Source organism: Heptranchias perlo, chromosome 2 (genome assembly GCF_035084215.1).
Source record: "Heptranchias perlo isolate sHepPer1 chromosome 2, sHepPer1.hap1, whole genome shotgun sequence".
Classification (NCBI taxonomy): domain Eukaryota; kingdom Metazoa; phylum Chordata; class Chondrichthyes; order Hexanchiformes; family Hexanchidae; genus Heptranchias; species Heptranchias perlo.
Window position 1 is genome coordinate 171,616,300 of NC_090326.1, and position 22,462 is coordinate 171,638,761.

At 53.9% G+C, this 22,462-nt stretch overlaps 1 protein-coding gene across 1 annotated transcript in view; it reads right to left on the reverse strand.

The window, feature by feature from the left end:
* scrib (scribble planar cell polarity protein) overlaps positions 1-22,462 on the reverse strand; it is a 296,559-nt gene that overhangs the window by 146,687 nt on the left and 127,410 nt on the right. The window contains 3 exon segments of the mRNA XM_067996625.1: positions 10,343-10,453; positions 16,046-16,209; positions 16,212-16,335. Of these exon segments, the coding sequence (XP_067852726.1) occupies positions 10,343-10,453; positions 16,046-16,209; positions 16,212-16,335 (399 nt within the window).

Sequence of the window (22,462 nt, forward strand, 5' to 3'; positions counted from 1 at the left end):
CCATAATAATCCCACTGCCTCTCTCTCCCCATCGCCCTGTATCAATCCCATAATAATCCCACTGCCCCTCTCTCCCCATCGGCCTGTATCAATCCCATAATAATCCCACTGCCTCTCTCCCCATCGCCCTGTATCAATCCCATAATAATCCCACTGCCCCACTCTCTCCCCATCGCCCTGTATCAATCCCATAATAATCCCACTGCCCCTCTCTCCCCATCGCCCTGTATCAATCCCATAATAATCCCACTGCCCCACTCTCTCCCCATCGCCCTGTATCAATCCCATAATAATCCCACTGCCCCTCTCTCCCCATCGCCCTGTATCAATCCCATAATAATCCCACTGCCTCTCTCTCCCCATCGCCCTGTATCAATCCCATAATAATCCCACTGCCCCTCTCTCCCCATCGCCCTGTATCAATCCCATAATAATCCCACTGCCCCACTCACTCCCCTTCGCCATGTATCAATCCCATAATAATCACACTGCCCCTCTCTCCCCATCGCCCTGTATCAATCCCATAATAATCCCACTGCCCCTCTCTCCCCATCACCCTGTATCAATCCCATAATAATCCCACTGCCCCTCTCTCCCCATCGCCCTGTATCAATCCCATAATAATCCCACTGCCCCTCTCTCCCCATCGCCCTGTATCAATCCCATAATAATCCCACTGCCCCTCTCTCCCCATCGCCCTGTATCAATCCCATAATAATCCCACTGCCCCTCTCTCCCCATCGCCCTGTATCATAGAATCATAGAATCATAGAAGTTACAACATGGAAACAGGCCCTTCGGCCCAACATGTCCATGTCGCCCAGTTTATACCACTAAGCTAGTCCCAATTTCCTGCACTTGGCCCATATCCCTCGATACCCATCTTCCCCATGTAACTGTCCAAATGCTTTTTAAAAGACAAAATTGTACCCGCCTCTACTACTGCCTCTGGCAGCTCGTTCCAGACACTCACCACCCTTTGAGTGAAAAAATTGCCCCTCTGGATCCTTTTGTATCTCTCCCCTCTCACCTTAAATCTGTGCCCCCTCGTTATAGACTCCCCTACCTTTGGGAAAAGATTTTGACTATCGACCTTATCTATGCCCCTCATTATTTTATAGACTTCTATAAGATCACCCCTTAACCTCCTACTCTCCAGGGAATAAAGTCCCAGTCTGTCTAACCTCTCCCTGTAAGTCAAACCATCAAGTCCCGGTAGCATCCTAGTAAATCTTTTCTGCACTCTTTCTAGTTTAATAATATCCTTTCTATAATAGGGTGACCAGAACTGTACACAGTACTCCAAGTGTGGCCTCACCAATGCCCTGTACAACTTCAACAAGACATCCCAACTCCTGCATTCAATGTTCTGACCAATGAAACCAAGCATGCTGAATGCCTTCTTCACCACCCTATCCACCTGTGACTCCACTTTCAAGGAGCTATGAATCTGTACTCCTAGATCTCTTTGTTCTATAACTCTCCCCAACGCCCTACCATTAACGGAGTAGGTCCTGGCCCGATTCGATCTACCAAAATGCATCACCTCACATTTATCTAAATTAAACTCCATCTGCCATTCATCGGCCCACTGGCCCAATTTATCAAGATCCCGTTGCAATCCTAGATAACCTTCTTCACTGTCCACAATGCCACCAATCTTGGTGTCATCTGCAAACTTACTAACCATGCCTCCTAAATTCTCATCCAAATCATTAATATAAATAACAAATAACAGCGGACCCAGCACCGATCCCTGAGGCACACCGCTGGACACAGGCATCCAGTTTGAAAAACAACCCTCGACAACCACCCTCTGTCTTCTGTCGTCAAGCCAATTTTGTATCCAATTGGCTACCTCACCTTGGATCCCATGAGATTTAACCTTATGTAACAACCTACCATGCGGTACCTTGTCAAATGCTTTGCTGAAGTCCATGTAGACCACGTCTACTGCACAGCCCTCATCTATCTTCTTGGTTACCCCTTCAAAAAACTCAATCAAATTCGTGAGACATGATTTTCCTCTCACAAAACCATGCTGACTGTTCCTAATTAGTCCCTGCCTCTCCAAATGCCTGTAGATCCTGTCCCTCAGAATACCCTCTAACAACTTACCCACTACAGATGTCAGGCTCACTGGTCTGTAGTTCCCAGGCTTTTCCCTGCCGCCCTTCTTAAACAAAGGCACAACATTTGCTACCCTCCAATCTTCAGGCACCTCACCTGTAGCGGTGGATGATTCAAATATCTCTGCTAGGGGACCCGCAATTTCCTCCCTAACCTCCCATAACGTCCTGGGATACATTTCATCAGGTCCCGGAGATTTATCTACCTTGATGCGCGTTAAGACTTCCAGCACCTCCCTCTCTGTAATATGTACACTCCTCAAGACATCACTATTTATTTCCCCAAGTTCCCTAACATCCATGCCTTTCTCAACCGTAAATACCGATGTGAAATATTCATTCAGGATCTCACCCATCTCTTGTGGTTCCGCACTTAGATGACCTTGTTGATCCTTAAGAGGCCCTACTCTCTCCCTAGTTACCCTTTTGCCCTTTATGTATTTGTAGAAGCTCTTTGGATTCACCTTTGCCTGATCTGCCAAAGCAATCTCATATCCCCTTTTTGCCCTCCTGATTTCTCTCTTAACTCTACTCCGGCAATCTCTATACTCTTCAAGGGATCCACTTGATCCCAGCTGCCTATGCATGTCATATGCCTCCTTCTTCTTTTTGACTAGTGCCTCAATCTCCCGAGTCATCCAAGGTTCCCTACTTCTACCAGCCTTGCCCTTCACTTTATAAGGAATGTGCTTACCCTGAACCCTGGTTAACACACTTTTGAAAGCCTCCCACTTACCAGACGTCCCTTTGCCTGCCAACAGACTCTCCCAATCAACTTCTGAAAGTTCCTGTCTAATACCATCAAAATTGGCCTTTCCCCAATTTAGAATTTTAACTTTTGGGCCAGACCTATCCTTCTCCATAGCTATCTTAAAACTAATGGAATTATGATCACTGGTCCCAAAGTGATCCCTCACTAACACTTCTGTCACCTGCCCTTCCTTATTTCCCAAGAGGAGGTCAAGTTTTGCCCCCTCTCTAGTCGGGCCATCCACATACTGAATGAGAAATTCCTCCTGAATACACTCAACAAATTTCTCTCCATCCAAGCCCCTAATGCTATGGCTGTCCCAGTCAATGTTGGGAAAGTTAAAGTCCCCTACTATTACCACCCTATTTTTCTTGCAGCTGTCTGTAATCTCCTTACATATTTGCTCCTCAATTTCCCGTTGACTATTTGGGGGTCTGTAGTACAATCCTATCAAAGTGATCTCTCCCTTCTTATTTTTCAGTTCTACCCATATAGACTCAGTGGGCGAACCCTCGGATATATCCCCTCTCACTACTGCCGTGATGTTCTCCCTAATCAAGAACGCAACTCCCCCTCCTCTCTTACCTCCTGCTCTATCTTTCCTATAGCATCTGTACCCTGGAACATTGAGCTGCCAGTCCTGCCCCTCCCTTAGCCATGTTTCAGTAATAGCTATAACATCCCAGTCCCATGTACCCATCCATGCCCTGAGTTCATCTGCCTTGCCCATCAGACTTCTTGCATTGAAATAAATGCAGTTTAATCTAGACTTCCCTTGGTCTTTGCCCCGCTTTCTCAGACCATCTGTCCGGTCATGTTCTGTACACTCTCCCTTACTGCCTTTTGTTTCTGTCACCACTTTATTTCCCACTGACTTCCTGCATCGGTTCCCATCCCCCTGCCACATTAGTTTAAACCCTCCCCAACAGCACTGGCAAACACTCCCCTTAGGACATTGGTTCCAGTCCTGCCCAGATGCAGACCGTCCAATTTGTACTGGTCCCACCTCCCCCAGAACCGGTTCCAATGGCCCAGGAATTTGAATCCCTCCAGCTTGCACCATCTCTCAAGCCACGTATTCATCTTAGCTATCCTGTCATTCCTACTCTGACGAACCCGTGGCACTGGTAGCAATCCTGAGATTACTACCTTTGAGGTCCTACTCTTTAGTTTAACTCCTAACTCCCTAAATTCAGCTTGTAGGACCTCATCCCGTTTTTTACCTATATCGTTGGTACCTATATGCACCACGACAACTGGCTGTTCACCCTCCCCCTCCAGAATGTCCTGCAGCCGCTCCGAGACATCCTTGACCCTTGCACCAGGGAGGCAACATACCATCCTGGAGTCTCGGTTGCGTCCGCAGAAACGCCTGTCTATTCCCCTTACAATCGAGTCCCCTATCACTATCCCATAATAATCCCACTGCCCCTCTCTCCCCATCGCCCTGTATCAATCCCATAATAATCCCACTGCCCCTCTCTCCCCATCGCCCTGTATCAATCCCATAATAATCCCACTGCCCCACTCTCTCCCCATCGCCCTGTATCAATCCCATAATAATCCCAATGCCCCTCTCTCCCCATCGCCATGTATCAATCCCATAATAATCCCACTGCCCCACTCTCTCCCCATCGCCCTGTATGAATCCGATAATAATCCCACTGCCACTCTCTCCCCATCACCCTGTATCAATCCCATAATAATCCCACTGCCCCACTCTCTCCCCATCGCCCTGTATCAATCCCATAATAATCCCACTGCCCCACTCTCTCCCCATCGCCATGTATCAATCCCATAATAATCCCACTGCCCCTCTCTCCCCAGCGCCCTGTATCAATCCCATAATAATCCCACTGTCCCTCTCTCCCCATCGCCCTGTATCAATCCCATAATAATCCCACTGCCCCTCTCTCCCCATCGTCCTGTATCAATCCCATAATAATCCCACTGTCCCTCTCTCCCCATCGCCCTGTATCAATCCCATAATAATCCCACTGCCCCACTCTCCCCATCGCCCTGTATCAATCCCATAATAATCCCACTGCCCCTCTCTCCCCATCGCCCTGTATCAATCCCATAATAATCCCACTGCCTCTCTCTCCCCATCGCCCTGTATCAATCCCATAATAATCCCACTGCCCCACTCTCCCCATCGCCCTGTATCAATCCCATAATAATCCCACTGCCCCTCTCTCCCCATCGCCCTGTATCAATCCCATAATAATCCCACTGCCCCTCTCTCCCCATCACCCTGTATCAATCCCATAATAATCCCACTGTCCCTCTCTCCCCATCGCCCTGTATCAATCCCATAATAATCCCACTGCCCCACTCTCCCCATCGCTCTGTATCAATCCCATAATAATCCCACTGCCCCACTCTCTCCCCATCGCCCTGTATCAATCCCATAATAATCCCACTGCCCCACTCTCTCCCCATCGCCCTGTATCAATCCCATAATAATCCCACTGCCCCTCTCTCCCCATCACCCTGTATCAATCCCATAATAATCCCACTGCCCCTCTCTCCCCATCGCTCTGTATCAATCCCATAAAAATCCCACTGCCCCACTCTCTCCCCATCGCCCTGTATCAATCCCATAATAATCCCACTGCCCCACTCTCTCCCCATCGCCCTGTATCAATCCCATAATAATCCCACTGCCCCTCTCTCCCCATCGCCCTGTATCAATCCCATAATAATCCCACTGCCCCTCTCTCTCCATCGCCCTGTATCAATCCCATAATAATCCCACTGCCCCACTCTCCCCATCGCCCTGTATCAATCCCATAATAATCCCACTGCCCCTCTCTCCCCATCGCCCTGTATCAATCCCACAATAATCCCACTGCCCCTCTCTCCCCATCGCCCTGTATCAATCCCATAATAATCCCACTGCCCCTCTCTCCCCATCGCCCTGTATCAATCCCATAATAATCCCACTGCCCCACTCTCCCCATCGCCCTGTATCAATCCCATAATAATCCCACTGCCCCTCTCTCCCCATCGCCCTGTATCAATCCCATAATAATCCCACTACCCCTCTCTCCCCATCGCCCTGTATCAATCCCATAATAATCCCACTGCCCCACTCTCTCCCCATCGCCCTGTATCAATCCCATAACAATCCCACTGCCCCACTCTCTCCCCATCGCCCTGTATCAATCCCATAATAATCCCACTGCCCCTCTCTCCCCATCGCCCTGTATCAATCCCATAATAATCCCACTGCCCACTCTCTCCCCATCGCCCTGTATCAATCCCATAATAATCCCACTGCCCCCTCTCCCCATCACCCTGTATCAATCCCATAATAATCCCACTGCCCCTCTCTCCCCATCGCCCTGTATCAATCCCATAATAATCCCACTGCCACTCTCTCCCCATCGCCCTGTATCAATCCCATAATAATCCCACTGCCCCTCTCTCCCCAGCGCCCTGTATCAATCCCATAATAATCCCACTGCCCCACTCTCCCCATCGCCCTGTATCAATCCCATAATAATCCCACTGCCCCTTTCTCCCCATTGCCCTGTATCAATCCCATAATAATCCCACTGCCCCTCTCTCCCCATCGCCCTGTATCAATCCCATAATAATCCCACTGCCCCTCTCTCCCCATCGCCCTGTATCAATCCCATAATAATCCCACTGCCCCTCTCTCCCCATCGCCCTGTATCAATCCCATTATAATCCTACTGCCCCACTCTCCCCATCACCCTGTATCAATCCCATAATAATCCCACTGCCTCTCTCTCTCCATCGCCCTGTATCAATCCCATAATAATCCCACTGCCCCTCTCTCCCCATCGCCCTGTATCAATCCCATAATAATCCCACTGCCCCACTCTCTCCCCATCGCCATGTATCAATCCCATAATAATCCCACTGCCCCACTCTCTCCCCATCGCCATGTATCAATCCCATAATAATCCCACTGCCCCTCTCTCCCCAGCGCCCTGTATCAATCCCATAATAATCCCACTGTCCCTCTCTCCCCATCGCCCTGTATCAATCCCATAATAATCCCACTGTCCCTCTCTCCCCATCGTCCTGTATCAATCCCATAATAATCCCACTGCCCCACTCTCCCCATCGCCCTGTATCAATCCCATAATAATCCCACTGCCCCTCTCTCCCCATCGCCCTGTATCAATCCCATAATAATCCCACTGCCTCTCTCTCCCCATCGCCCTGTATCAATCCCATAATAATCCCACTGCCCCACTCTCCCCATCGCCCTGTATCAATCCCATAATAATCCCACTGCCCCTCTCTCCCCATCGCCCTGTATCAATCCCATAATAATCCCACTGCCCCTCTCTCCCCATCGCCCTGTATCAATCCCATAATAATCCCACTGCCCCTCTCTCCCCATCACCCTGTATCAATCCCATAATAATCCCACTGTCCCTCTCTCCCCATCGCCCTGTATCAATCCCATAATAATCCCACTGCCCCACTCTCCCCATCGCTCTGTATCAATCCCATAATAATCCCACTGCCCCACTCTCTCCCCATCGCCCTGTATCAATCCCATAATAATCCCACTGCCCCACTCTCTCCCCATCGCCCTGTATCAATCCCATAATAATCCCACTGCCCCTCTCTCCCCATCACCCTGTATCAATCCCATAATAATCCCACTGCCCCTCTCTCCCCATCGCTCTGTATCAATCCCATAAAAATCCCACTGCCCCACTCTCTCCCCATCGCCCTGTATCAATCCCATAATAATCCCACTGCCCCACTCTCTCCCCATCGCCCTGTATCAATCCCATAATAATCCCACTGCCCCTCTCTCCCCATCGCCCTGTATCAATCCCATAATAATCCCACTGCCCCTCTCTCTCCATCGCCCTGTATCAATCCCATAATAATCCCACTGCCCCACTCTCCCCATCGCCCTGTATCAATCCCATAATAATCCCACTGCCCCTCTCTCCCCATCGCCCTGTATCAATCCCACAATAATCCCACTGCCCCTCTCTCCCCATCGCCCTGTATCAATCCCATAATAATCCCACTGCCCCTCTCTCCCCATCGCCCTGTATCAATCCCATAATAATCCCACTGCCCCACTCTCCCCATCGCCCTGTATCAATCCCATAATAATCCCACTGCCCCTCTCTCCCCATCGCCCTGTATCAATCCCATAATAATCCCACTACCCCTCTCTCCCCATCGCCCTGTATCAATCCCATAATAATCCCACTGCCCCACTCTCTCCCCATCGCCCTGTATCAATCCCATAACAATCCCACTGCCCCACTCTCTCCCCATCGCCCTGTATCAATCCCATAATAATCCCACTGCCCCTCTCTCCCCATCGCCCTGTATCAATCCCATAATAATCCCACTGCCCACTCTCTCCCCATCGCCCTGTATCAATCCCATAATAATCCCACTGCCCCCTCTCCCCATCACCCTGTATCAATCCCATAATAATCCCACTGCCCCTCTCTCCCCATCGCCCTGTATCAATCCCATAATAATCCCACTGCCACTCTCTCCCCATCGCCCTGTATCAATCCCATAATAATCCCACTGCCCCTCTCTCCCCAGCGCCCTGTATCAATCCCATAATAATCCCACTGCCCCACTCTCCCCATCGCCCTGTATCAATCCCATAATAATCCCACTGCCCCTTTCTCCCCATCGCCCTGTATCAATCCCATAATAATCCCACTGCCCCTCTCTCCCCATCGCCCTGTATCAATCCCATAATAATCCCACTGCCCCTCTCTCCCCATCGCCCTGTATCAATCCCATAATAATCCCACTGCCCCTCTCTCCCCATCGCCCTGTATCAATCCCATTATAATCCTACTGCCCCACTCTCCCCATCACCCTGTATCAATCCCATAATAATCCCACTGCCTCTCTCTCTCCATCGCCCTGTATCAATCCCATAATAATCCCACTGCCCCTCTCTCCCCATCGCCCTGTATCAATCCCATAATAATCCCACTGCCCCACTCTCTCCCCATCGCCATGTATCAATCCCATAATAATCCCACTGCCCCTCTCTCCCCATCGCCCTGTATCAATCCCACAATAATCCCACTGCCCCTCTCTCCCCATCGCCCTGTATCAATCCCATAATAATCCCACTGCCCCTCTCTCACCATCGCCCTGTATCAATCCCATAATAATCCCACTGCCCCCTCTCTCCCCATCGCCCCGTATCGATCCCATAATAATCCCACTGCCCCTCTCTCCCCATCGCCCTGTATCAATCCCATAATAATCCCACTGCCCCTCTCTCCCCATCGCCCTGTATCAATCCCATAATAATCCCACTGCCCCTCTCTCCCCATCGCCCTGTATCAATCCCACAATAATCCCACTGCCTCTCTCTACCCATCGCCCTGTATCAATCCCATAATAATCCCACTGCCCCTCTCTCCCCATCGCTCTGTGTCAATCCCATAATAATCCCACTGCCTCTCTCTCCCCATCGCTCTGTATCAATCCCATAATAATCCCACTGCCCCACTCTCCCCATCGCCCTGTATCAATCCCATAATAATCCAACGGCCCCTCTCTCCCCATCGCTCTGTATCAATCCCATAATAATCCCACTGCCCCTCTCTCCCCATCGCCCTGTATCAATCCCATAATAATCCCACTGCCCCTCTCTCCCCATCGCCCTGTATCAATCCCATTATAATCCTACTGCCCCACTCTCCCCATCACCCTGTATCAATCCCATAATAATCCCACTGCCTCTCTCTCTCCATCGCCCTGTATCAATCCCATAATAATCCCACTGCCCCTCTCTCCCCATCGCCCTGTATCAATCCCATAATAATCCCACTGCCCCACTCTCTCCCCATCGCCATGTATCAATCCCATAATAATCCCACTGCCCCTCTCTCCCCATCGCCCTGTATCAATCCCACAATAATCCCACTGCCCCTCTCTCCCCATCGCCCTGTATCAATCCCATAATAATCCCACTGCCCCTCTCTCACCATCGCCCTGTATCAATCCCATAATAATCCCACTGCCCCCTCTCTCCCCATCGCCCCGTATCGATCCCATAATAATCCCACTGCCCCTCTCTCCCCATCGCCCTGTATCAATCCCATAATAATCCCACTGCCCCTCTCTCCCCATCGCCCTGTATCAATCCCATAATAATCCCACTGCCCCTCTCTCCCCATCGCCCTGTATCAATCCCACAATAATCCCACTGCCTCTCTCTACCCATCGCCCTGTATCAATCCCATAATAATCCCACTGCCCCTCTCTCCCCATCGCTCTGTGTCAATCCCATAATAATCCCACTGCCTCTCTCTCCCCATCGCTCTGTATCAATCCCATAATAATCCCACTGCCCCACTCTCCCCATCGCCCTGTATCAATCCCATAATAATCCAACGGCCCAAGGTCCGCACTCACTCCCCAGCACAGGAAATGCACCTGATCAGCGGGAGTATTATGGACTGTGTACCTTTGAGATGAAGACGCCCGGCTCATGAATCCCGAACGGGTGACTGGCATGGTCACTTCCCCCAACGATGCTCAGTCCCAGGGGGCCGCCTGTCTTCAACAGTGTGATCTCCTGGAGTCAGAAACAGATCAGAACGGGTCAGTGAGAGCATCGTCAACACCGGCTAATAAACCGCACACCGAAACACCACACACACCGGGTAATAAACCCCACACCGAAACACCACACTAACCGGGTAATAAACCCCTCACCGAAACACCACACACACCGGGTAATAAACCCCTCACCGAAACACCACACACACCGGGTAATAAACCCCACACCGAAACACCACACACACCGGGTAATAAACCCCTCACCGAAACACCACACACACCGGGTAATAAACCCCTCACCGAAACACCACACACACCGGGTAATAAACCCCACACCGAAACACTGGGTAATAAAACCCCACACCGAAACACCACACACACCGGGTAATAAACCCCTCCCCGAAACACCACACACACTGGGTAATAAACCCCACACCAACACACCACACACACCGGGTAATAAACCCCTCACCGAAACACCACACACACCGGGTAATAAACCCCACACCGAAACACCACACACACCGGGTAATAAACCCCTCACCGAAACACCACACACAACGGGTAATAAACCCCACACCGAAACACCACACACACCGGGTAATAAACCCCACACCGAAACACCACACACACCGGGTAATAAACCCCTCACCGAAACACCACACACACCGGGTAATAAACCCCTCACCGAAACACTGGGTAATAAAACCCAACACCGAAACACCGGCTAATAAACCCCTCACCGAAACACCACACACAACAGGTAATAAACCCCTCACCAAAATACCACAAACACCAGGTAATAAACCCCTCACCGAAACACCACACACACCGGGTAATAAACCCCTCACCGAAACACCACACACACCGGGTAATAAACCCCACACCGAAACACCACACACACCGGGTAATAACCGCCTCACCGAAACACCACACACAACGGGTAATAAACCCCACACCGAAACACCACACACACCGGGTAATAAACCCCTCACCGAAACACCACACACACCGGGTAATAAACCCCTCACCGAAACACTGGGTAATAAAACCCAACACTGAAACACCGGGTAATAAACCCCTCACCGAAACACCACACACAACAGGTAATAAACCCCTCACCAAAATACCACACACACCGGGTAATAAACCCCTCACCGAAACACCACACACACCGGGTAATAAACCCCACACCGAAACACCACACACACCGGGTAATAAACCCCCTCACCGAAACACCAGACACACCGGGTAATAAACCCCTCCCCGAAACACCATACACACCGGGTAATAAACCCCACACCGAAACACCACACACACCGGGTAATAAAACCCCTCACCAAAACACCACATACACCGGGTAATAAACCCCACACCGAAACACCACACACACCGGGTAATAAACACCTCACCGAAACACCACACACACCAGGTAATAAACCCCTCCCCGAAACACCACACACACCGGGTAATAAACCCCTCCCCGAAACACCACACACACCGGGTAATAAACACCTCACCGAAACACCACACACACCGGGTAATAAACACCTCACCGAAACACCAGACACATCGGGTAATAAACCCCACACCGAAACACCACACACACCGGGTAATAAACCCCTCCCCGAAACACCACACACACCGGGTAATAAACCCCTCCCCGAAACACCACACACAACGGGTAATAAACCCCTCACCGAAACACCAGACACACCGGGTAATAAACCCCTCCCCGAAACACCACGCACACCGGGTAATAAACCCCACACCGAAACACCACACACCGGGTAATAAACCCCTCACCGAAACACTGGGTAATAAACCCCTTACCGAAACACCACACACACCGGGTAATAAACCCCTCACCGAAACACCACACACAACGGGTAATAAACCCCTCACCGAAACACCACACACACCGGGTAATAAACCCCTCCCCGAAACATCACATAAACTGGGTAATAAACCCCTCACCGAAACACCACACACACCGGGTAATAAACCCCACACCGAAACACTGGGTAATAAAACCCCTCACCGAAACACCAGACACACCGGGTAATAAACCCCTCACCGAAACACCACACACACCGTGGTAATAAACCCCACACCAAAACACTGGGTAATAAAACCCCTCACCGAAACACCAGACACACCGGGTAAAAAACCCCTCACCGAAACACCAGATACACCGGGTAATAAACCCCTCACCGAAACACCACACACACCGGGTAATAAACCCCTCACCGAAACACCAGACACACCGGGTAATAAACCCCTCACCGAAACACCACACACACCGGGTAATAAACCCCACACCGAAACACCACACACACCGGGTAATAAACCCCTCCCGAAACACTACACACACCGGGTAATAAACCCCTCCCCGAAACACCACACACACCGGGTAATAAACCCCACACCGAAACACCACACACACCGGGTAATAAACCCCTCACCGAAACACCACACACACGGGTAATAAAACCCCTCCCCGAAACACCACACACACCGGGTAATAAACCCCACACCGAAACACCACACACGCACCAGCTAATAGGCCCCTCGCACAAACACAGCTCAATCCTCACACAACACGACCCTCGGGTACAAGGCTGGACCCTGCAGACAGATATTCCTCAAAGCTGCAGAAACATCTGAGGGGGAGAGAGCCTGGGGAGGGGGGGATGGGGGAAGAGAGCCTGGGGAGGGGGGATGGGGGAAGAGAGCCTGGGGAGGGGGGATGGGGGAAGAGAGCCTGGGGAGGGGGGATGGGGGAAGAGAGCCTGGGGAGGGGGGATGGGGGAAGAGAGCCTGGGAGGGGGGATGGGGGAAGAGAGCCTGGGGAGGGGGGATGGAGGAAGAGAGCCTGGGGAGGGGGGATGGGGGAAGAGAGAGCCTGGGGAGGGGGCATGGGGGAAGAGAGCCTGGGGAGGGGGGATGGGGGAAGAGAGCCTGGGGAGGGGCATGGGGGAAGAGAGCGCCTGGGGAGGGGGATGGGGGAAGAGAGAGCCTGGGGAGGGGGGATGGGGGAAGAGAGAGCCTGGGGAGGGGGCATGGGGGAAGAGAGAGCCTGGGGAGGGGGCATGGGGGAAGAGAGAGCCTGGGAGGGGGCATGGGGGAAAAGAGCCTGAGGAGGGGGGATGGGGGAAGAGAGCCTGGGGAGGGGGCATGGGGAAGAGAGCCTGGGGAGGGGGGATGGGGGAAGAGAGCCTGGGGAGGGGGGATGGGGGGAAGAGAGCCTGGGGAGGGGGGATGGGGGAAGAGAGCCTGGGGATGGGGGATGGGGGAAGAGAGCCTGGGGAGGGGGGGATGGTGGAAGTGAGCCTGGGGAGGGGGGATGGGGGAAGAGAGCCAGGGGAGGGGGGATGGGGGAAGAGAGCCTGGGGAGGGGGGATGGGGGAAGAGAGCCTGGGGAGGGGGGATGGGGGAAGAGAGCATGTGGAGGAGGGTGTGGGAAGAGTCTGAGGTGGGGGAGGGGAGAGGGAAGAGTCCGGGGTGGGGAGGGGATATGGAAGAGTCCGGGGTGAGGGAGGGGAGATGGAAGAGTCCGGGGTGGGGAGGGGAGGGGGAAGTGTCCGGGGTGGGGGAGGGGAGGGGGAAGAGTCCGGGGTGGGGGAGGGGAGGGGAAGAGTCCGGGGTGGGGGAGGAGAGGGGAAGAGTCGGGGGTGGGGGAGGGGAGGGGGAAGAGTCGGGGGTGGGGAGGGGAGGGGGAAGAGTCGGGGGTGGGGGAGGGGTGGGGGAAGAGTCCGGGGTGGGGGAGGGGAGGGGGAAGAGTCCGGGGTGGGGGAGGGGAGCGGGAAGAGACCGGGGTCGGGGGAGGGGAGGGGGAAGAGTCCGGGGTCGGGGGGAGGAGGGGGGAAGAGTCCGGGGTCGGGGGGAGGAGGGGGAAGAGTCCGGGGTCGGGGGGGAGGAGGGGGAAGAGTCCGGGGTGGGGGAGGGGAGGGGGAAGAGTCCGGGGTGGGGGAGGGAGGGGGGAAGAGTCCGGGGTCGGGGGGAGGAGGGGGAAGAGTCCGGGGTGGGGGAGGAGGGGGAAGAGTCCGGGGTCGGAGGGGGAAGAGTCCGGGGTCGGGGGTCGGAGGGGGAAGAGTCCGGGGTCGGAGGGAGGAGGGGGAAGAGTCCGGGGTCGGGGGGAGGAGGGGGGAGAGTCCGGGGTCGGGGAGGAGGGGAAGAGTCCGGGGTCGGGGGGAGGAGGGGGAAGAGTCCGGGGTCGGGGGAGGAGGGGGAAGAGTCCGGGGTCGGGGGGAGGAGGGGGAAGAGTCCGGGGTCGGGGGGAGGAGGGGGAAGAGTCCGGGGTGGGGGAGGGGAGGGGGAAGAGTCCGGGGTGGGGAGGGGAGGGGGAAGAGTCCGGGGTCGGGGGAGGAGGGGGAAGAGTCCGGGGTCGGGGGAGGAGGGGGAAGAGTCCGGGGTCGGAGGGGGAAGAGTCCGGGGTCGGAGGGGGAAGAGTCCGGGGTCGGGGGGAGGAGGGGAAGAGTCCGGGGTCGGGGGAGGAGGGGGAAGAGTCCGGGGTGGGGGAGGGGAGGGGAAGAGTCCGGGGTGGGGGAGGGGAGGGGAAGAGTCCGGGGTCGGGGGGAGGAGGGGGAAGAGTCCGGGGTGGGGGAGGAGGGGGAAGAGTCCGGGGTCGGAGGGGGAAGAGTCCGGGGTCGGAGGGGGAAGAGTCCGGGTCGGGGGGAGGAGGGGGAAGAGTCCGGGGTGGGGGAGGGGAGGGGGAAGAGTCCGGGATCGGGGGGGGGGGAGGGGGAAGAGTCCGGGATCGGGGGGGGGGGGAAGAGTCCGGATCGGGGGGGGGGGGGAAGAGTCCGGGATCGGGGGGGGGGGGGAGGGGGAAGAGTCCGGGGTCGGGGGGGGGGGAGGGGGGGAAGAGTCCGGGGTCGGGGGGGGGAGGGGGAAGAGTCCGGGGTCGGGGGGGGAGGGGGAAGAGTCCGGGGTCGGAGGGAGGAGGGGGAAGAGTCCGGGGTCGGGGGGAGGTGGGGGAAGAGTCCGGGGTCGGGGGGAGGAGGGGGGAGAGTCCTGGTCGGGGGGAGGAGGGGGGAGAGTCCGGGGTCGGGGGGAGGAGGGGGGAGAGTCCGGGGTCGGGGGGAGGAGGGGAGGAGAGTCCGGGGTCGGGGGGAGGAGGGGGAAGAGTCCGGGGTCGGAGGGAGGAGGGGGAAGAGTCCGGGGTCGGAGGGAGGAGGGGGAAGAGTCCGGGTCGGGGGGAGGAGGGGGAAGAGTCCGGGGTCGGGGGGAGGAGGGGGGAGAGTCCGGGGTCGGGGGAGGAGGGGGAGAGTCCGGGGTCGGGGGGAGGAGGGGGGAGAGTCCGGGGTCGGAGGGAGGAGGGGAAGAGTCCGGGGTCGGGGGGAGGAGGGGGAAGAGTCCGGGTCGGGGGAGGAGTGGGGAGAGTCCGGGGTCGGGGGGAGGAGGGGGAGAGTCCGGGTCGGGGGAGGAGGGGGGAGAGTCCGGGGTCGGGGGGAGGAGGGGGAGATGTCTGAGGGAAAGAGTCTGACCGGACGATACAAATACGAGCAGCGAGTGGAGAGAACAAACCAACTCACTTTGTTTATTCCCGTTTGCTGCTCAGAGTCAGACCCACGGAGCAGTGATTCGATCACACCCCCTCGCTTACCTCCACTGGGTACTGGTCCTCAGTGCCGAGGGGGAGATGCTTTGGTTGAACAGCGAGCTCCTCGATGGTCGTGTCCTGGTATTCCTCGCTGTCTGAGTGTCCTGGCGGCGGTGGGGAGTGCGGCCTTGCTCGGTGCAGAGTCGGGGAACCCTCTCCTGGGCTGACCCGTCTGTGGACTTGTCTAATTCTGACATCTCCCGTTCTACTACCATGGTGATGGTGGGTGCTGTGCCCGTAAGAAGCGCTACTGCCTGATCATGCCTGGCCTCTGCCATCGCTACCCCATTGATCTGCAAACATGCGCAAACCTTCAGTCAGTTCACATGGGTCTCTGGGCAGTGGCCCCACATCCTGCCGAGAACACTGCGCCAGGGCCCATTCACAATCTTCCAACATCACGGCCACACAAATGGGCAAAGGAGTGCCAGGGGTCAGAGTGGCACAGGGCAGCGGGCAACCAACGGCCCGTCTTAAAGGCTTGCTTTATCGCTGCCAGTCGGGAGCACTCTCCCTCTGAGCTCCACTCCAACACTTAATCCAGGCCGACACTCCAGTGCAGTGCTGAGGGAGCGCTGCACTGTCGGAGGGTCAGCACTGAGGGAGCGCTGCACTGTCGGAGGGTCAGTACTGAGGAGCGCTGCACTGTCGGAGGGTCAGTACTGAGGGAGCGCTGCACTGTCGGAGGGTGAGTACTGAGGGAGCGCCGCACTGTCGGAGGGTCAGTAGTGAGGGAACGCCGCACTGTCGGAGGGTCAGTACTGAGGGAGTGCCGCACTGTCGGAGGGTCAGTACTGAGGGAGTGCTGCACTGTCGGAGGGTCAGTACTGAGGGAGCGCTGCACTGTCGGAGGGTCAGTACTGAGGGAGCGCTGCACTGTCGGAGGGTCAGTACTGAGGGAGCGCTGCACTGTCGGAGGGTCAGTACTGAGGGAGCGTTGCACTGTCGGAGGCTCAGTACTGAGGGAGAGCTGCACTGTCGGAGGGTCAGTACTGAGGGAGTGCTGCACTGTCGGAGGGTCAGTACTGAGGGAGTGCTGCACTGTCGGAGGGTCCAGTACTGAGGGAGAGCAGCACTGTCGGAGGGTCAGTACTGAGGAGTGCTGCACTGTCGGAGGGTCAGTACTGAGGTAGCGCCGCACTGTCGGAGGGTCAGTACTGAGGGAGAGCTGCACTGTCGGAGGGTCAGTACTGAGGGAGCGCTGCACTGTCGGAGGGTCAGTACTGAGGGAGAGCTGCACTGTCGGAGGGTCAGTACTGAGGGAGTGCTGCACTGTCGGAGGGTCAGTACTGAGGGAGTGCTGTACTGTCGGAGGGTCAGTACTGAGGGAGCGCCGCACTGTCGGAGGGTCAGTACTGAGGGAGTGCTGCACTGTCGGAGGGTCAGTACTGAGGGAGTACTGCACTGTCGGAGGGTCAGTACTGAGGGAGCGCTGCACTGTCGGAGGGTCAGTACTGAGGGAGTGCTGCACTGTCGGAGGGTCAGTACTGAGGGAGTACTGCACTGTCGGAGGGTCAGTACTGAGGGAGCGCTGCACTGTCGGAGGGTCAGTACTGAGGGAGCGCTGCACTGTCGGAGGGTCAGTACTGAGGGAGCGCTGCACTGTCGGAGGGTCAGTACTGAGGGAGCGCTGCACTGTCGGAGGGTCAGTACTGAGGGAGTGCTGCACTGTCGGAGGGTCAGTACTGAGGGAGTGCTGCACTGTCGGAGGGTCAGTACTGAGGGAGTGCTGCACTGTCGGAGGGTCAGTACTGAGGGAGCGCTGCACCGTCGGAGGGTCAGTACTGAGGGAGCGCTGCACTGTCGGAGGGTCAGTACTGAGGGAGTGCTGCACTGTCGGAGGGTCAGTACTGAGGGAGTGCTGCACTGTCGGAGGTCAGTACTGAGGGAGTGCTGCACTGTCGGAGGGTCAGTACTGAGGAGTGCTGCACCGTCGGAGGGTCAGTACTGAGGGAGCGCTGCACTGTCGGAGGGTCAGTACTGAGGGAGCGCTGCACTGTCGGAGGGTCAGTACTGAGGGAGTGCTGCACTGTCGGAGGGTCAGTACTGAGGGAGTGCTGCACCGTCGGAGGGTCAGTACTGAGGGAGCGCTGCACTGTCGGAGGGTCAGTACTGAGGGAGCGCTGCACTGTCGGAGGGTCAGTACTGAGGGAGTGCTGCACTGTCGGAGGGTCAGTACTGAGGGAGTGCTGCACCGTCGGAGGGTCAGTACTGAGGGAGTGCTGCACTGTCGGAGGGTCAGTACTGAGGGAGCGCTGCACTGTCGGAGGGTCAGTACTGAGGGAGCGCTGCACTGTCGGAGGGTCAGTGCTGAGGGAGCGCCGCACTGTCGGAGGGTCAGTACTGAGGGAGAGCAGCACTGTCGGAGGGTCAGTACTGAGGGAGCGCTGCACTGTCGGAGGGTCAGTACTGAGGGAGTGCTGCACTGTCGGAGGGTCAGTAACTGAGGGAGTGCTGCACCGTCGGAGGGTCAGTACTGAGGGAGTGCTGCACTGTCGGAGGGTCAGTACTGAGGGAGTGCTGCACTGTCGGAGGGTCAGTACTGAGGGAGCGCTGCACTGTCGGAGGTGCCATCCATAGGATGCGGTGTTAAACCGAGGCCCCTTCTACCCTCTTGGGTGGACGACAAAGATCCCATAACTCTTGGGAGAAGGGGAGCCTGCCGAGTGATCCGGCCCATTCATCCCTCAACCAACACCAGGGGAAAAGAACAGGTCAATAATCTGACTGGTTTCTGAGACTCTCCACAAAATGGCTGCCATGCCTGCCAGTATGAAACAGAGCAGTTGTCCAAAGTACGTGAATGGTGTGAAGCACTTCGGGATGTAAATAGACACATAGAAACATAGGAAATAGGAGCAAGAGTAGGCCATTCGGCCCTTCGGGCCTGCTCCCGGGCCTTTAACTGTTAGCTCCAGCTTTTATGCTGCTGGGGCAGGGGAGTAAGTGAGGAGTTTTGAAGAAACATCAGGAGATCTTGGGACACACACACACACACACACACACACACACACACACACACGCACACACAGAAAATAGGAGCAAGAGTTGGCCATTCGGCCCATCAGGCCTGCTCCGCCATTCAAAATGATCATGGCTGATCGTCTAACTCAGTACCCTGTTCCCGCTTTTTCCCCATATCCCTTGATCCCTTTAGCATTAAGAAATATATCTATCTCCTTTTGAATATATTTAATGACTTGGCCTCCACTGCCTTCTGTGGTAGAGAATTCCACAGGTTCACCACCCTCTGAGTGAAGAAATTTCTCCTCATCTCGGTTCTAAATGGCATACCCCGTATCTGAGACTGTGACCCCTGGTTCTGGACTCCCCAGCCATCGGGAACATCCTCCCTGCATCTAGTCTGTCTCGTCCTGTTAGAATTTTATATGTTTCGATGAGATCACCTCTCATTCTTCTAAACTCGAGTGAATACAGGCCGAGTCGACCAATCTCTCCTCGTACATCAGTCCTGCCCATCCCAGGAATCAGTCTGGTAAACCTTCGTTGCACTCCCTCCATGGCAAGCACATCCTTCCTCAGATAAGGAAACCAGAACCGCACACAATACTCCAGATGTGGTCTCACCGAGGCCCTGTATAACTGCAGTAAGACATCCTGTTCCTGTATTCAAATCCTCTTGCAATGAAGGCCAACATACCATTCGCCTTCCTAACTGCTTGCTGCACCTGAATGCTCGCTTTCAGCGACTGGTGTACAAGGACACCCAGGTCTCGTTGCACCTCCCCTTTTCCCAATCGATCACCATTCAGATAATAATCTGCCTTTCTGTTTTTACAACCAAAGTGGATAACCTCACATTTATCCACATTATACTGCATCTGCCATGTTCTTGCCCACTCACCCAACTTGTCTAAATCACATTGGAGCCTCTTTGCATCCTCCTCACAGCTCACATTCCACCCCAGCTTTGTGTCGTCTACAAATTTGGAAATGTTATATTTAGTTCCCTCATCCAAATCATTGATATATATTGTGAATAGCTGGGGCCCAAGCACTGATCCCTGCGGTACCCCACTAGTCACTGCCTGCCACCTGGAAAAAGACCCGTTTATTCCTACTCTCTGTTTCCTGTCTGTCAACCAATTCTCAATCCATGCCAGTATATTCCCCCCCAATCCCATGTGCTTTAATTTTGCACACTAACCTCTTGTGTGGGACCTTATCAAAAGCCTTCTGAAAATCCAAATACACCACATCCACTGGTTCTCCCCTATCTATTCTACTAGTTACATCCTCAAAAAACTCCAGTAGATTTGTTAAGCATGATTTCCCTTTCATAAACCCATGCTGACTTTGTCCAATCCCGTTAATGCCCTCCAAATGTTCTGTGATCACATCTTTTAGAATAGACTCTAGTATTTTCCCACTCCTGATGTTAGGCTAACTGGTCTGTGATTCCCTGTTTTTTCTCTCCTTCCTTTTTTAAATAGTGGGGTTACATTTGCCACCCTCCAATCTGTAGGAACTGTTCCAGAGTCTATAGAATTTTGGAAGATGATCACCAATGCATCCACTATTTCCAGGGCCACTTCCTTTAGTACTCTGGGATGTAGATTATCAGGCCTTGGGGATTTGTCAGCCTTTAGCCCCATTAATTTCCCTGGCACTATTTTTTTACTAATACTGGTTTCCTTCAGTTCCTCCCTCTCACTAGACCCTTGGTTCCCTAACATTTCTGAGAGGTTATTTGTGTCCTCCTTTGTGAAGACAGAACCAAAGTATGTGTTTAATTGTTCTGCCATTTCTTTGTTCCCCATTATAATTACCCCCATTTCTGACTGTAAGGGACCTGCATTTGTCTTCACTAATTGTTTTCTCTTGACATATTTATAGAAGCTTTTACAGTCAGTTTTTATGTTCCCTGCTAGTTTACTCTCATACTCTATTTTTCCCCTCTTAATCAATCTCTTTGTCCTCCTTTGCTGAATTCTGAACTGCTCCCAATCCTCAGGCTTGCCGCTTTTTCTGCCAATTTTATATGTCTCCTCTTTGGATCTAATACTATCCCTAATTTCTTTTGTATTCTTTTGTAAGCCACGGTTGAGCCACCTTTCCTGTTTTATTTTGCACCAGACAGGAATGAATAATTGTTGTAATTCCTGCACACGTTCTTTAAATATTAGCCATTGCCTATCCACCATCATCCCTTTTAGTAAAGTTCCCGATCTATCATAGCCAACTTGCACCTCATACTTTCGTAACTTCCTTTATTTAGATTCAGGACTCTAGTTTCGGATTCGACTACTTCACTCTCCATCTTTATGAGGAATTCTATCATGTTATGGTCGCTATTCCCTAAGGGACCCCACACAAGATCGTTTATTAATCCTTTCTCATTGCACAATACCCGGTCTAGGATCGCCTGTTCTCTGGTTGGTTCCTCAACGTATTGGTCACACACACACACACACACACACACACACACACACACACACAGAGCCCCACACGCACACAGACAGCCCAGTTGACAGCAGCAGTGCAGGTTGTAAGATGGAGGACAGCAGGGTCCCACTGCTCCTTTTACCAGTTCTCATCAGTCTGAAAGGGCCGTGTGGTTGGCTGGTGGCCTGGCAGAGAGGTGCAGCGGTCCCTCAGTACTAACCCTCCGACAGTGCATTCAGAAGACATGCGAATATAGGGACAGGAGGAGGCCATTCAGCCCCTCGAGCCTGTCCCACCATTCAATGAGATCGTGGCTGATCTGTACCTCAACTCCATTTACCCGCCTTTGCTCCATACCCCTCGATTACCTATTAAAAATCTATTGATCGGAGTCTTGGAACTTTCAATTGACCCCCAGCATCCACAGACTTTAAGGGGAGCGAGTTCAGATTTCCACTCCCCTTTGTGTGAAAACGTGCTTCTTGATTTCACTCCCAAGTGACCGAGCTCTCATTTTAAGATTATGCCCCCTTGTTCTGGATTTCCCCACCAGAGGAAATAGTTTTCTACCCTATTGGATCCCTGAATCAGCAGCCTGTATCGTTATAAGGAGCATAGAATCATGGAATGATACAACACCAGGAGGCCATTCGGCCCATTGTGCCTGTGCCGGCTCTTTGAAAGAGCTGTCCAATTAGTCCATTCCCTGCTCTTTCCCCATAGCCCGGTAAATTTTCCCCTTCAAGTATTTCTCCAATTCCCTTTTGAAAGTTATTATTGAATCTGCTTCCACCGCCCTTTCAGGCAGTGAATTCCAGATCAGAACAACTCGCTTTGCAAAAAAAAAATTCTCATCTCCCCTCTGGCTCTTTTGCCGATCACCTTAAATCTGTGTCCTCGGTTACTGACCCTTCTGCCACTGGAAACAGTTTCTCCTTATTTACTCTATCAAAACCCTTCATGATTTTGAACACCTCTATCAAATCTCCCCTCAACCTTCTCTGTTCTAAGGAG